The following is a 15202-nucleotide window of genomic DNA, read 5'->3' on the forward strand; positions in this document are numbered from 1 at the left end:
CAACCACCTTCCTGTAAAGTCGGTGCTGTTATCATCCACATTTTGCTGTTCAGGAAACTGAGGCTAGGAGAGATTAGGTGATTTGTCCAAGGTCACACACCCAGTAAGCCTAGATCAATCAGCCTGACTCCAAGCCCAACATTCTGCCCATTGTTCCAGCTAGCCAGACCTGGGTTCAGATCCTGGATCTTTCATTTACTCCCTATGTGGTTTGGGGTCCTCGGTTCCTCATCTGTGAAATGAAGGAATCAAATTGGAGAACCGTAAGTAAGGTGTCTTCCAGCTGCAAGTCTTTGGGGGTGACTTTTCTGTGGAATGAGTATGGGGGGAGTGCTGGGAATGATCATCTTCCTGGCATTTCATCTAAGAAGTCTCTGGAGAAAAAAATAGCCTTTGAATGAGGGAAGGTACAAGCAGGCACTTGAGATCAAGGACCAGCTGAGGGTGCTGTGTCCTTCTTTGAATTCACCTATCTGCAAGGAAAAAATTCTTCCTGGTGTGAGAGAGAACACTAGACCAGTGGTTAGCAGGCCAGGGTTCAAGACCCCACTTGGTCACTTACCAGCTGTGGGAGGAAGCTGACGTCTCTGAGCCTCAGTTTCCCTTTATGCAAAATGGTCATAAATAATATTTGTACAACTCACTCAATAGGCCTGTTGTGTGGAAAACACTTTGGAAACCCTGAAGTGTTTGTATAACTATGAATGTTTAGTGTATGTAGCCCAGCAAGGGTAGCCACCATTTTTAGCAAAGATGTTTTATGTGTGTCTTTCTTTTTTTTTCCCCCTCTCACAGGTGTGAATGAGCATGGATGATGAGGTGATGTCACTTCTGGTGGAATACCTAATTTCCATGTAGTTCCCTTCAGGGCAACTGTTAAACCATCCAAGCAAGAACTTGTTGGACACTTCCTTCCTCATCTTGTTGAATACTCTGTGGCAATTGTTCCAGTGTTTTGCTAAGTGTGTCCCATCCTCGCCGTGCCAAAGCCAACAACAGCTCAACGTTGCGTAGGCTACCTCCATGCTCCCCTGCCTGCCTGAACATGGGCACAGGCCGAGCAGATGACAGCCAGGAGGTCCCAAGGGCTTAGGCCTGTGCTGGCTCCGGCCCCTTCAAAGTGCTTCTGCTCATGATGGTGGCATCCTGGGGTGGCCGCCATGCCCATCACCCAGGACAACGCGGGGCTGCACCTCTCTCTCCTCCTCCAGTGGCTGCGGAACAACCTGCAGGAGACACAGGGAGGGCCCGAGCACAGACTCTGCCAGTCGGCCATCCAGAAGCTCCGAGAATACATCCAGCTGAACTTTGCTGTGGATGAAAGCACGATTGTGCTTGACGAGAGTCCCCTGGAGATGGAAATCTGCACCGTGTACCTGACCAAAGAGGTGGGGGACACGGATACTGTGGGGCTCAGTTTTGGGAACATCCCTGTTTTTGGAGACTACGGCGAAAGACGGCGAGGTGGTAAGAAACGGAAAACACACCAGGGCCCCGTACTAGATGTGGGCTGCATCTGGGTGACTGAGTTAAAGAAGAACAGCCCGGCTGGGAAGTGTGGCAAAGTGAGACTGAGGGATGAAATCCTTTCCCTGAATGGGCAGCTCATGGTTGGAGTTGATGTCACTGGGGCCAGGTGAGTGGAAGTTCAGCCTATCAGCCAGCGGCCAACTTGGTTACAGGTACTGAGTCAATGAGAATGAGCTTTGCTTATTTCAGAATATGTGCTACAAGCCAGCATATGGCAGAAGTCCTAAACATGTAGCATATTCAGCTAGGTGTCACAGTGGAGAAAGTGCTCGACTTAGAATCAAGGAGACCTGTGTTCAAATCCTGCCTCAGACACTTATGAGCTATGTGTCCCTAAGCACATCCTTAACCTCTGTGCTTCAGTTTCCTCATCTGTAAAATGAAGGGTTTGGATTCGATGACCTCCAAGGTCCCTTCTGTGATATCAGTTATACCTATGGAGTCATACAAAACATATTTCCATATTACCCATGTTGCAAAAAAAAGACAAGAAAAAGAAAAAAAGAGAAAAAAGTATGCTTCAATCTGCATTGGGTTCATCAGTTCTCTTTCTCTGGAGGTGGATAGTATTTTTCACCTTGAGTCCTTTGGAATTATCTTGGATCATTGTCTTAATTAGCTAAGTCACAGTTGGTTGTCGCTGTAATATTGTTGTCACTGTGTACAATGTTCTCCTGATTTTGCTCACTTCACTTTGCATCAATTCACAGAGTTCTTCTCGGGTTTTTCTGAGAGCATCCTGTTCATCATTTCTTACAGCCCAATAATATTCCATCAGAATCACATACCACAACTTGTTTAGCCATTCCCCAGGGGATGAGCACCCCTTCCATTTCCAGTCCTTTGCCACCACAGAAGTTGCTGCTATAAATATTTTTGTACTTAGGGGTCCTTTTCTTTTTTCTCTGATGTCTTGGGCTACAGAGCTTGTATTGCTGGTGTATCGCTATCTTGTTTCAAGTCCTCTTTCTTACCCTGGATGATGCCAATTGTTCTCCCTGGTCTCTTTCAGTTTTTCCGTTCTGCAGTTTGTTCTCCACATAAGCTGCCAAATTGACATTCTAAAGACAAAGATCTGACTATACATTGAACTTCTTTGAACTTCAGTTTCCTTATCAGCAAAATAAGGGAAAATAATACTCAAAGGATTTAGCTCTTAGGATTGTTATGAGTTTCAAATGAGATAATATATGTGGAGAGCTTTGTAAAATGTAAAGTACTTTGTAAATGCCATCCATTAAAAATAATGAAAATAGGAATAATGATGAAAACCATCATCAGTTGTCAATAAGAATTTATTAAGATCAGTATGCCGGGCACTGCAGATACAGAGAACAAAATGAAACCATTCCTGCCCTCATGGAGCTTACATTCTATCAGGGGAAAGAACATGTATACATACAAATTTATGCAAATTATATAAAAAGTAAATACAAGAATCTGTATCATATTGCTTGGCTTCTCAGAGTAGGGGGGTGGGGAGGAAGAGAGGGAGAGAATTAGGAACTCAAAATTTTCCAAAATGAATGCTAAAAAGTAAGTAACTTGCCCAAGATTACATGGCTAATTTTGTGTGTGTGTGTGTGTGTGTGGGTGGGTGGGTGTTAAGTGTCTGAGGCCAGAACTGAACTTGGGTCCTCTTGACTCCGGGCTAGCGCTTTACTCACTGCGCCACCCAGCCACCTAAAAGTTTTTGCTCTTAACTGGGAAATATGTAATAAAATAAAAAAAAATTTTAAAAAGTAAATAAAAGGTAATTTGAGGGGGCAAGAGGAGGCACTAGCGACTGGAGAGGTCATGAAAGACCTCATGCAGGAGGAGGTGATGCTTATACTGAGCTTTGGAAGAAAGTAGGGATTCTAACAGGCTTAGATAAGGAAGGAGTGCATTCCAGGCATGAGGGACAGCCTGTTCAAGGGCACAGATAGGAGAATATTATGTACAAGGAACAGGAACAGACCTGAACTATCAAGGGCATAAAGGGGAGTGATGTGTGGCAAGCCTGGAAAGATAAATTGGCACCATGTCATATGCCAATTTAATCCAAGAGGCAATAGGGAGCTTAGTGTGGTTATTGGGGAAAGGAGTGGTATAGTCAGATCTATTCTTTTTTTTTAAATTTTATTTTAGACTCAAATGCCAGAACAAATAGAAAATAAAAATAAAAAACATGCATAAACTTAAATATTGGAACTTCAATACAAAGTTAGAAAGAAAAAAACATGTCATGTACATAGCAAGAACATAAGAGAGGATTCAAAATATATAACAATAAATTTTCATTTCAAGAAAGCCTATATGATAAATAATACTCATTGTGTTGAGAATGGTCAGTCAGATCTATTCTGTAGGAAAAATCACTTTGGTGGCTGGGTGGAGGATGAATTAGAGAAGACAGAGACTTGAGGCAAGGAGACCAATTAGGGGGGCTATTAGAGCCCAGTATATCATGTATTATGTGTAATATTATTATGCATTATTCATTATAAATAATGACATGTTATGTATAACATACATAATATTAAATAGGCATAATATTACATAGCTATATAGTGCGGGTGAGGGGTGATGTGGGCCTGGGCTAGTATGGCGGTTGCATGAGTAGAGAGAAGTGGGCAGTTATGAGAGATGTGGTTAGGGTCAGACTTGCAGTTAGACAGTAAGACTTTACCACTTATTTGACAACACGGGTGACACAAAGTAAGGGGCTGAATATGATATGGGTATTGTGAATCTGGAAAGATGGTAGTGTCTTCAGCAGAAATAGAGAAGTTAGTGTCATGACGGGACTTCATTCAGATGCAGCTGCACCTGCAGTATTGGGTCTGACTACTGAGTTTGCCCTTCTTTCTACGGCCCTTTTCCCTCTGGTTAGTCCCAGAGTCTTCACTCTGCTCATTGTTGTGGCCTGGGATAGGGTGACAGGTCCAGGAGGCTTGGCCACCATGAGCAGGTATGGCCACTGTTCTGAGCATAGCTCAAAGAGTTTTCTGCAGAAATCCCCACCCCACAATTCTCTCAGTCATCTCTCCTGAATGTCAAGGTGCATTCTGATGCTTGGGCTTTGGACACATGCCTCAGCCCACATCCCTGGCCACGATTCAGAGGAAAGTTTTCTGCTTGTGCTTGTACCGGCCAAGGCTGAGGTGAAGATGGACTTGCTGTGGATTAAGGTGTTTTTTTGTTTTTGACTTTGAAACTAGGTAGATTGTAAAGGGGAGACTGAATGGGAGGGTGTTTTCTACTTGTCCATACAAGGAGCACTTTGTAGGATGGCCCTCCAGCTGGGCAGGGCATTCTATAAGCAAACATTAGCTGAACCATGTGAGGACAGCTTGTTCCAGGCTGGCACCACAACTCAGGACAAAAACCAAACAACTTTTTCCCCAACTAAAAGGCCCCTGGTTGAATAGGATTAAATTTCTTCTCAGAAAGCAAATTTTGACTAGGTACTTTTGCATAAGAATGAAGTTAGACAATGGTGATCATGCAGTCCCATTCTCAGCATACTCAGACTTCTAGTAGTAACCTTCACATTTTACAATACTTCTGTCAGTCAAAGAGAGGAGAAGCTTTTATCTTTCAGGAGTGGAGCAAAGCTATCCTTCAGCCCAAACTTACAGACTTAAACTTGCTTTTACAATTAAAACAATCTTGAATGTCTGGAAAGCTTTAATTCTTCATGAATTATTGCATTTGAGAAGCAGTTATGGGAGAGGGCTAGAAGACAGTGCTAGAAGTGGGGGCAGAAGTCTGTATTGTGATAATAGAGGTTTCTTAAGACAAATTAAGTTCAATGTACTGTAGTTGGGCAGAGAATGATATAATATACTTGAAATATTTTCCATAAGAAATGGTTAAATTTTTTTTAATTGGCCCTTAAAGTGCCAGGCTTCAGCACTTTAGAAAAAGCATGTATTAAATTCAGCAAACACTACATGAAGTACATGTGTGTAGAACATGTCTTTCATTGATGATGTCAGATAAATAGGGCATTAGTGCAGAAAGTGCTATATATTTTCAAACCACTTTCAAATCATCTCATTTCCTAGAACTCATTTCCTTAGACCTTAGTCCTAGTCCAACTGCCTCATTTTAGAGTCAAGCACAGAGAGGTTAGTGATGGACTAATGTCCCACAGCAACTTAATAAACCCAGGCTTTCTTTCTCTAGTCTAGTGCATTTTCCATTCTGTCCCATGATTTTCGCAGTATCCTGGTGAGCTAACAAGGATTACCAGTATTACAGATGAGGAAAGTGAGGCTAGAATGGTGAAGATTCTTGCCCAAGATCACATAGAATAAATACGTCAAGATCTAGGAAACCCTTGGATGAAAACAAACCAGACAACAAACACATTAAAGGTAGATCGAACCCTCACACCTTCAGGGTGCCTTCAGTGGCGCTGGAACCCAGCCACCATTCCTGCATGAGCAGAGGAGGCCAGAACCCAGAGCCTTCCTCAGTCAGCACTGATGTCCCCACAATTTTGCTGGCTGTTCTCCTCAGAGAAGGACCCTCCCCTGCCATCTCGTGGTCAAACGCTAGAACAGCAAGAACTTTTTCTTGGACTCTTGTGGCCCTTTGTCCTGCCGTTGACCTGGGCACCTGGTGACTTCCAGAGCTTGAGAGGCTGTGAAGTATTTTTTCTTCTGAAATTTCAGCATGGGGTCAAAAATCTTTCAGTGGGAATTAAGGGGAAGAATTATGTGGAAACAAGTGTGTGTAGGAGGAGAAGTAGAGGATTCTCAAGTTCAGTTGTGTCAGTCAGGTCTAACTCCTGGTGACCCCATTTGGGGTTTTCTTGGCAGGATACTGGAGTGGTTTGCCATTCCGTTCTCCAGCTCATTTTACAGATGAGGAAACTGAGGCAAATAGGGTTAAATGACTTGCCCAGGGTCACCCAGCTAGTAAGGGGATGAGGCCAGATTTGAACTCAGGAAGATGAGGTTTCCTGACTCTAGGCCTGGCACTGTATCCACTGTGCCACCTAGCTTCCTGTCGTCAAATATATCAATAATAAAAGCTAATAAGATTTCCAAAGTGCTTTCATTCATTCTCATTTGCTTTTTGCAACAACCTGTGAGGCAGGTGCTATTATTATTCTCATTTTTACAGATGGGGAAACTGAATCTGAGGGAAGTCAATGGCTCACCCAAGGTCACACAGATATCTCAAGCAGAATTTTTTTCTTTGGAGGGGGGAAAGCAGGGCAGTTGGGGTTAAGTGTCTTGCCCAAGGTCATACAGCTAGTAAATGTGTCAAGTGTCTGAGCCCAGATTTGAACTCAGGTCCTTCTGACTCTAGGACTAGTGCTCTACTCACTGTGCCACCTAGCTGCCCCTCAAGCAGAATTTTTGCCAGTTCTTCCTCACTCCGTGTTGAGTATCTCTCCACCTACACCATGTGCTATAATCAGTTAATATCATCTAAGAATTTCTCTCTTTGCACTCTGACCAAGGTGCATGTGTGAGCCAATGGCCTGGTGTACTCTCTAGCTACAAATAAGAGCTGGTCCATTTATAGATCATCCTTTTTTATCTCTTAACTAGTGGCTCAGCCTGAAGTAAACCCGATGGAGTTCCCTTGAGTTGTACAACTTCAAAGCTCAGGAGCTTCCCCTTTGTTCTCGGTTCTTTCTGCAGCACTCTGGGGTAACTGCCTTTTCTTTCCATTTCTCGAAACTCATGCCCCATCTTGTACATCCCACCATGGTCTGGCCTGGCCCAGCTGCCAGCTCCATCTACCTCTTTATGTTCTCAGGCCCATGAGCTGTTTGACCTCAGGCCAGTGACCAGCCAAGTCTTATCTTGCAGTTTTGCAAAATCATACATACTTTGAACATGTGGTAATAATAAAGATAATTTCCACCCACAGTAACTGTAGAGTCCTTTCATCACTGCATCTTACTCAGATCAGTGATCTGGCAAGATTGTGAAGTAGATAAAACTGGATCTTTGGCACCCTCTCTGCCCTTCTGATGCTCAGTGCTTTTAGGCTTTTTCCTGAGCATCAGGGACCTTTCCCAGTTCATTGCCCTGTCTGGACATGCTCCCTGGCAGAGGTCCCTGTCCTTGTGATCTCCTCCACTCCCTAGTCAAAACTCTGTAGGTCCGGTGTTCCATTCTACTCACTTCTCCATTCTAGCTTATCCAATAAAATGACTCATGCTAAAATATTAGTGACGGAAAGTTGTTTAATATCTTGCCTCTCCCAGGTTGCACACCTTCATTTTAACATGGACCCTTGTGGAAACACTATGTCTTAACTCAAAGGAATGTTTTTACATCCTCTGTTAGCACAATGAACCAGCTCCACCATCACATTAAATAGGCGATTGCTTCTTTTATTCATTCAGGAATAACAGTCCTGAGACAGATGCAGGAAGGCAATATCTTGTTAAGAAGGAGAAACTGAAGCCCTGGTTAAGGAGGAGATTATGAGAGATGATGTGATTTCCAGTCATTTCAAAGGGATTGAGGTTACAGGGAAAGTCTCAGAGAGGCTTTTTAATTCCTGTCTGGCTGTCTGCTGGTAGTTGTGGGAGCTGTCCCTAGGTGATCCCAAGGCATTGTGGTTACATTCATTTCAATCATGGAGTTATGGGGAAAAAGACTAGATATCCCACCCTCGTATACTATATTTTAAAAAAATGTAAAACAAATTATGTTGACATGTGATGTTAATGACACTTTTTACAAATATACTAGGGAAATATACCATGTAAAAGGCTCAGAAAGATTGTCACTGAATACTTGCATGACCTTGGGCTAGTTACAGCACATTGCTGTACCTTAGTTTACTCATGGGTAGAATGAGAGGGCTTATCACATGGCCCTTAAGATACCTTATAGCTCAAAATCTGTGATCTTAGGCTCTTGTAAAAATTTCTAAGTACTTATTATTTATTCAGAGCACATTCTCTAATCCAGGGCTTCTTAAACTTTTTTCTACTCACTCGTTTTGGCAGAGTTTGTTCGCATTTTGTGGCATTCGGGCACTCACAGCACAAAGGGCCTATGCCTTGTGCTCAGAGCCAAGGCTTCAGTGAAGTTGCTCGGTGTGACATGGGCAAACAAGTGCTTGTCAGAAACACCTTGGATTCATTAAGCATTTGGTTGTGAATTGATTTTTGGTTGTTGTGTGTTCAGAAACCTTTCACTGTTGCCAAATTTTCCACGACCCCATATGGGATCTCCGACCCACAGTTTAAGGAAGCACTGCCCTAAACATGGGTGTGTTGACTTCCGTTCCCCTACTGGCAGCCCTATCCTTTTTCATTGATTCTAGCACTTAGCTGAGTACAGGTGTGTTAATAGTACAATTTTTTTCCCCCACTACTTGGAGACTTAAAATATTCTCAAGTGAATACCTCTTGTATTCTTTCCCTCTGTAGGTCCTGGTGCTCCAAGTCTTTCTGTCTCCTCTCTTACCAGTCAAATAATAAGTCTTGCAGCCTATTCTCACATCTTTTGACCTAGTAATAAGGGAGAGTTCTATGTGCTCCAGCTGTTCCTTGTTCTGTCACTAAGAAATGCTCCCTTTACCAGGAGGGTCCTACCAATAAACTTTGGAAAAGAGTCACACCATTCTGATTTTTGCATAATGCAAATCAAAAGCAGGGTTTAAACAATTAAGCATGTTTCTCCACCAAAAGTTGTCTCTAAATGGGATCTCTCTTCAGAGATTTAGTGGATATGAGTTTAAGCCTAATTTACCTCTAGTATCAAATATAAAACTCCTCTGTTTGACATTTAATTTAAAAATTTCACAAGGATATAAAAATCAAGATTGGACTCAACAAAACATAAAATTCAGAGGAGTATGAATTGATCCCCCAGAGAGAATAGAAGCCATAAAATATCTTGAATGAATAAATGAAAAATCATTTATTAAGGTCCTACTATGTGCCAGGGGGCAGCTAGGTTGCCCAGTAGATAGAGCGCCAAGCCTAGAGTCAGGAAGACTCATTTTTCTGAGTTCAAATCTGGTCTCAGACACTTACTAGCTGGGTGACCCTGGGCAAGTCACTTAACCTTATTTGCCTCAGTCTCCTCATCTGTAAAAATGAGCTGGAGAAAGAAATGGCAAGCCACTCCAGTATCTTTGCCAAGAAAGCCCCAAAAGGGGTCACAAAGAATTGGACACAACTGAACACTATGTGCCAAACACTATCCTAACCACCGGTATTACACAGACAAAAACAAGGCCAGTACCTGGCCTCAAGAAGCTTCCATTCTAATAAATCCTGTGTGTCCAGATGAGGGTCATAGATGCTGGGGTAGTGATTATTGAATATCTTCCCCCAGGGTCCTGGATAGGATTCCACCCTACAGTATAATCAAGATTATAGAGCTTTCTGTGTCTTTCAGACTCACACACTCTTTTTTTTAAAGCGATTAAGGTTAAGTAACTTGCTCAAGGTTACACAGCCAGTTATTTCTGGATGTGGTGCTAAGTATCTGAGCCTGGAATCGATCCCCAGGTCATCCTGACACTGGGGCCAGTGCTCTTACTCGCTGTGCCCCTGGCCACCCCCAGATTCACACACTTTGGGACACCTTTTCACAACTAAAACCCTTGTGTTTTCATGATGGAGACCCTGATAGTTTACACCGGCTTTAGACTTGGTTAGAAGGGGTTTGCAGGCTAAATGGGATTTGATTTGATTTAAGACTGTTTTTTTGACCTTTTGGTATCACCAATTTATTCTCAATAAATGTGCCTAAAGGCATGAACCATGGGGCGGAGCATCTTAAACACTGAAACTGCAGTAAGTTCAAATTTCTTAGAGACTGCATGGATCTATAACAGTTTTCTCCAGTCTCCAAGGTATATTTAATCCAATGATCATTTCTCTAAAGTTCTTTGCTGATTCTCTGATTATGCTTTTAAATGAGGGCTGCCTGAAATGAGTTTAGTCTGTCTCCATGAGGCGTCAATCACTTCCTGATGACTGAGTACAACCTCATTCCCCTTGATAAATTTCACTCAGAGATGCCTTTGTGGCCAGTCCTTCAAATCTAGCCCTCCCCAGGCCAGGTGGTTCCCTGTCTGGCTCTCCAAGAAGTCTGATTGCTCTTCCTGCCTCCACCCAGAGCCCAAATCAGAGCTAACCTCTTCTGTACACTGAGGAAGCAAGGTCTTTCCTGTCTGGTTCTTCATGTCTTACTCTTGATTTCAAGCTGGACTGTATCCCAGGCAACTTCCTGACAACCCCAAACACAGATATATCAACTTCTCTTTTCTAGGATTGTTTTTGCTAGTTATATTTTCACCGATCCTATTCACCAATTCTCTCTCATTCATTTATTATTTGGGAAACCATTGAAGTTGAATTGGAAGGGTCTTTAGAGAATATCTATCCATTCATTCATTCACCCATCAAGCAAACATCTATTGAACACCAGAAATTGTGCTAGACACACAGGACAGAACAAAAAAACCCCCAAAACATAAATATGTGCTTGTCTTCAACATTCATCCTATTATCTGACTCTTTTTTTTACCAGATGAGGAAACAAAGACATACAAAGATGAAATAACTTATTTTATTGGAAATCAGTTCTTCCTAGAACCCTCGCAGTGCTATTTTCTACCATTGCATAATGGTCACTCATTATAAAGCTAACAAAATAATTTTCCTAAAGTGCAACTCTCTTACCCTCTCATCTCTCTACTCAGAAGCTCACTATTACCTCTAGAATAAAATATAAAGTCCTCTGTTTGACATTTATGGCTCTTTCCAATTTTGCTCCCTTTCTACCTTCTAGTCTTCTTCCCCTTTGAACACTTTGAAATCCAGCCATAACCTCCTTGTTCTTCCTCACACAGGGTACTCCATCTCCCATTGCCACACCCCATGCTTGGAACGCTCTCCCTCCTCACCTCTGCCTCTTGGAATCTCTTGCTTTCCTTCCAGACTCAGCTCAGACACCACCTTCTACAGGAAGCTCTTACCTGAGATGTTTCCCTACCTCCCTCCCCCAAACTGGGCTGCAGTCCTTCCTGAAACGAGCTTATATTTATGTGTATGTACGTACACACACACACACACACACACACACACACACACACACACATTGTCTTCCTTGTTCAAATGTCAGCTGCTTGTAGGCAGAGACATTGTATCCTCAGTATCTGCCGCATATGAAATACTATTGCATATAGAATGCATAGAGGTTCCTCTACAGAGTTTTCACGAAGAATGACAGTTTGTCTATAGATTATGGGGATAGATATGGGAAGCCAGATGGCTCTGGAGGAGATGACTTTGCATAGTCCTTCTTACTTAAATCCAATGCACTTGCAAGTCACAGCATCACCTTCCTGACGTTATGGGCCTCTTCAAGAATGAAGGACAAACGACAAGATGATCCAAGAAAGACATATTCCAAGGAAAGCTAAGGCCTGGGCAGGGGAGAAATAGCAAAAGAAGGAGAAGAGGGCAAAAAAAAAAGTGGAGAAGAGAAATGGGTAAGGAGAAGGGGTAGAAAACAAAATGCAAAGATGCCTATTAGAGAGTCCCAGAGGTCTCTTTGAGATGCTGGCTCTATTCTCATCCACCTCACCTAATCCTGGAAGTTTTGAATCAACACGCCTTCTACCTCCTCGTTTTAACTGAAACCTTACTGTCCTCCAAGGCTACCTTAGGCGTTGCAATACAAGCCATTGGTTGCCTGTCTCTCTTCTAAGTGCTCTTTTAGACTCAAAGGGTTAGGAGATGTTGACTTGCTGTTGCTCCCTACTGCTATGACTATTCCTCTGCTCCAATCTTTAGCCACCTTTCCTCTTTTAAGTTCATACGGTTATCAGTCAACCCTGACTGATAGTCTTCTTCTCTGTCTTGTTCCTTGCTACCATTCTTGGGGACTTCCTGTCTATTCCACCTCCACAGTATCTCTTGTAACTGCCCCCTCTTCTTGGATCCCCACTGCCACCACCCCAAGGACAAGTCCTCATTAATCTGCTCAGTTGTCTTCTGTCAGGTTTTCCACAGTACACCCCTTTCCATGCTACGTCTTCATGCTACTGCCAAACTTATCTTCTTTGTGCATAAATCATGTTGCTGCTCTGCTCAAAATTCTCCAATGGCTCCCTGTTGCCCTCAAAAAGTGAAGTTCAGTATTCACTTCCCTATACAAGTTGACACCAATTTACCTTTCAAATTTTATCTTGTATTATTCCCATCCATGCATTCCATTAAAACTGGAGTACTTAATTCTCTCAAATCTGCTGAGTCTTTCTAGCATTTTCCTTAGTGTCTACTCTATGCCTTTAATTTTCTCTTCTTTTTTCAACTGTTGAATCCCTACCCACTCATGCCACATCCTTCATGAAGATTTCTTCTTGCAATACCTAATAACAAATTTTTTTCCTTGGACCCCATACAATATTTTGCCTTTCATCTCTATTATTTAAGTAATGTACATCATAATTATTTGTATTTTATCCTGTCCCCCTTCTAGTCTGTAAGCTCCATGAGGGTAGCGGGCATACCTTTCCTAAATATTATATGTATCCTAGTGCCTGGCATGATGCCCTCCACCTAATAGGTACTTAATAAATGTTTATTGAGATTTCAGTCTGTTATACTGCTATAGTTCCATAGATTGCCCAAATTCATTTTAAAATAACTTTCAGATACAAGTGCCCTGGGATGATTCCACGTGTTCCTAATAATAAATCATTGGTTTCTTTAGATATTTACAGCCAACTTTCATGCAACTTACTTCATTCTTGCTGCCCTCCTCTCCTCCCCTTTTCCCCATAGGATAGCCAAAGTTTTATGTTCTAGGATTCTATTTTAGACATATCCATAGCGCTTAGTCTCTTTTTCTTCTAAGTTGTGTTTGATTTGTTGGTAATGAAAAGTCCAAAGCCTAGAGCTGTGTTTTAGCAACTGCTAGAGAGCAATGGGGGGAGGGCTGAGGAGAGACTTACATCTTGACTGGAGGGCTTCATTTGTACTAAGGACAGACATGAAGAATGAATTGTACAGTTTGGAAATATCGCTGCATATCAAAAGAAAAGGAAAGAGGGGAGGGAAGATGAAGACAGCTCCATTTAGAGACTAGAGCTAGAGAAGAAACATAGTTTAGTGGAAAGAATACTGTGTCTGGAATCAGAGGACCTAGGTTCAATTTCTCCCCCTGATACATAAGTTTTATAACTTTGGACAAGTCACTTAACTATTTTGTGCTTCAGTTTCTTCATTTCTGAAATGAGAGCATTGAACCAGATGGCCTCTCGGGTTGTTTTAAACTCAAAATCTATGGTTCTCTGATCCATTTATATTCATGGCCTGAAACTTAATACCTGTGTGATCTTGAAAAAGTCACTTGACCACTCTGGGTCTCAATTTCTTCATCTATTAAATGAGGCAGGGGAACTAGAATCAGTAGTTCTTCATCTGAGGTTAATGAACTTTAAAAAAAAAAGGTATTTTGATAACTGTATTTCAATAAAGTTGGTTTCCTTTATAATCCCATGTATTTTATTTTCTGAATTAAAAAATTTTATTCAGGAAGCATCCAATAGGGGTCCAGGACACAAAAAATGTTTCAGAATCCCTGTCCTAGATGACCTCTATGGTCCCAGCACGAAAATCTATGAACTATTTATTATTCTTTCTGCCACACTACTTTCTTTTTTTTTTTAAATGCTTTATTAACTTCTGATTTTCATCATTAATTTCCGCCAGATTTTGAGTTACAAATTTTCTCCCTGTTTTTCCCCTACCCAGCACCCCAGAATAGCAGTCCCACAGGATATTCCCTCCTCCAATCTACTCTCTCCCATATCTTCTCCCATACCCCCTTAGACTTTTCCAGTAGGGCATGGTAGATCTCTATGCCCCAGTGCCTGTAATATCTCCTTTCCCAATTACATGTAGGATAGTATTAATAATAGCATATATGTATATATAATTTCAAACATTTGATTTTAAAACTTTGAATTCCAGATTCATTCCCTTCCTCCCTTGTCACCCACCCTTACTGGGAAGATAAGCAGTTCAGTATAGATTGTACATGTGTAGCTAATGCAAAACATTAACATAGTAGATATATTATAAAAGACTGACTATATTTCCCTCCCTCCTATCCCACCACCCACTTGTTCTATTCTCTATTTTGATCCCATCCCTTTTCAAAAGTGAGTGCTTCCAAATTCCCTCCCCCCTAGTCTACCGTCCCTTCCATCATCCGCCCTCTCATCCCCTTTCCCCTACTCTCCTGTAAGGTGATACCCTATTTAATGTGTATGTCATTCCCTCCCCAAGCCAAATTCAGTGAGAATAAGGTTGACCCATTCCCTTTTGCCTTCCTATTCTTCCGCTCCATTGTAACCCTTTACCCTTGCCTCTTCTTTATGAGATAGTTTATCCCATTCTGTCTCTCCCCATCTCCTCTCATTATATTCCTCTCTCACCTCTTAATTTCACCTTTTAAGTATCATCCCTTCCTATTAAATTGATCCTGTGCCCTCTATCTATGTATACCTATAAGCACACATTCACACATGTATTCATACGCCCATATACCCTCCGATATAGACATATATATATAATATATATGTATGTATATATATTTCTATTCCCTTCAACTATTTTCATACTGAGAAGTTTCATCAATTACAATTATTGTTTTTCCATGTAGGAATGTTAATAGTT

At 41.8% G+C, this 15202-nt stretch overlaps 1 protein-coding gene and 1 long non-coding RNA gene across 4 annotated transcripts in view; both read left to right on the forward strand.

Moving 5' to 3' along the window:
- LOC138172841 (uncharacterized) overlaps positions 1-15202 on the forward strand; it is a 578919-nt gene that overhangs the window by 157561 nt on the left and 406156 nt on the right. The gene's annotated exons all lie outside the window — the stretch shown is intronic.
- The window catches only part of LOC138172796 (PDZ domain-containing protein 2-like), a 494585-nt gene that overhangs the window by 126275 nt on the left and 353108 nt on the right, over positions 1-15202 (forward strand). For all 3 annotated transcript variants that reach the window (XM_069102680.1, XM_069102689.1, XM_069102671.1), the window contains exon 3: positions 796-1636. In XM_069102680.1, coding sequence (XP_068958781.1) covers positions 1161-1636 — 476 coding nt within the window. In that variant the 5' untranslated portion in view covers positions 796-1160. The remainder of the gene's footprint in view (positions 1-795; positions 1637-15202) is intronic.

Source organism: Petaurus breviceps, unplaced genomic scaffold (assembly GCF_028583685.1).
Source record: "Petaurus breviceps papuanus isolate PSGF00001 unplaced genomic scaffold, PetGlider_PUasm1.0 129, whole genome shotgun sequence".
Classification (NCBI taxonomy): domain Eukaryota; kingdom Metazoa; phylum Chordata; class Mammalia; order Diprotodontia; family Petauridae; genus Petaurus; species Petaurus breviceps.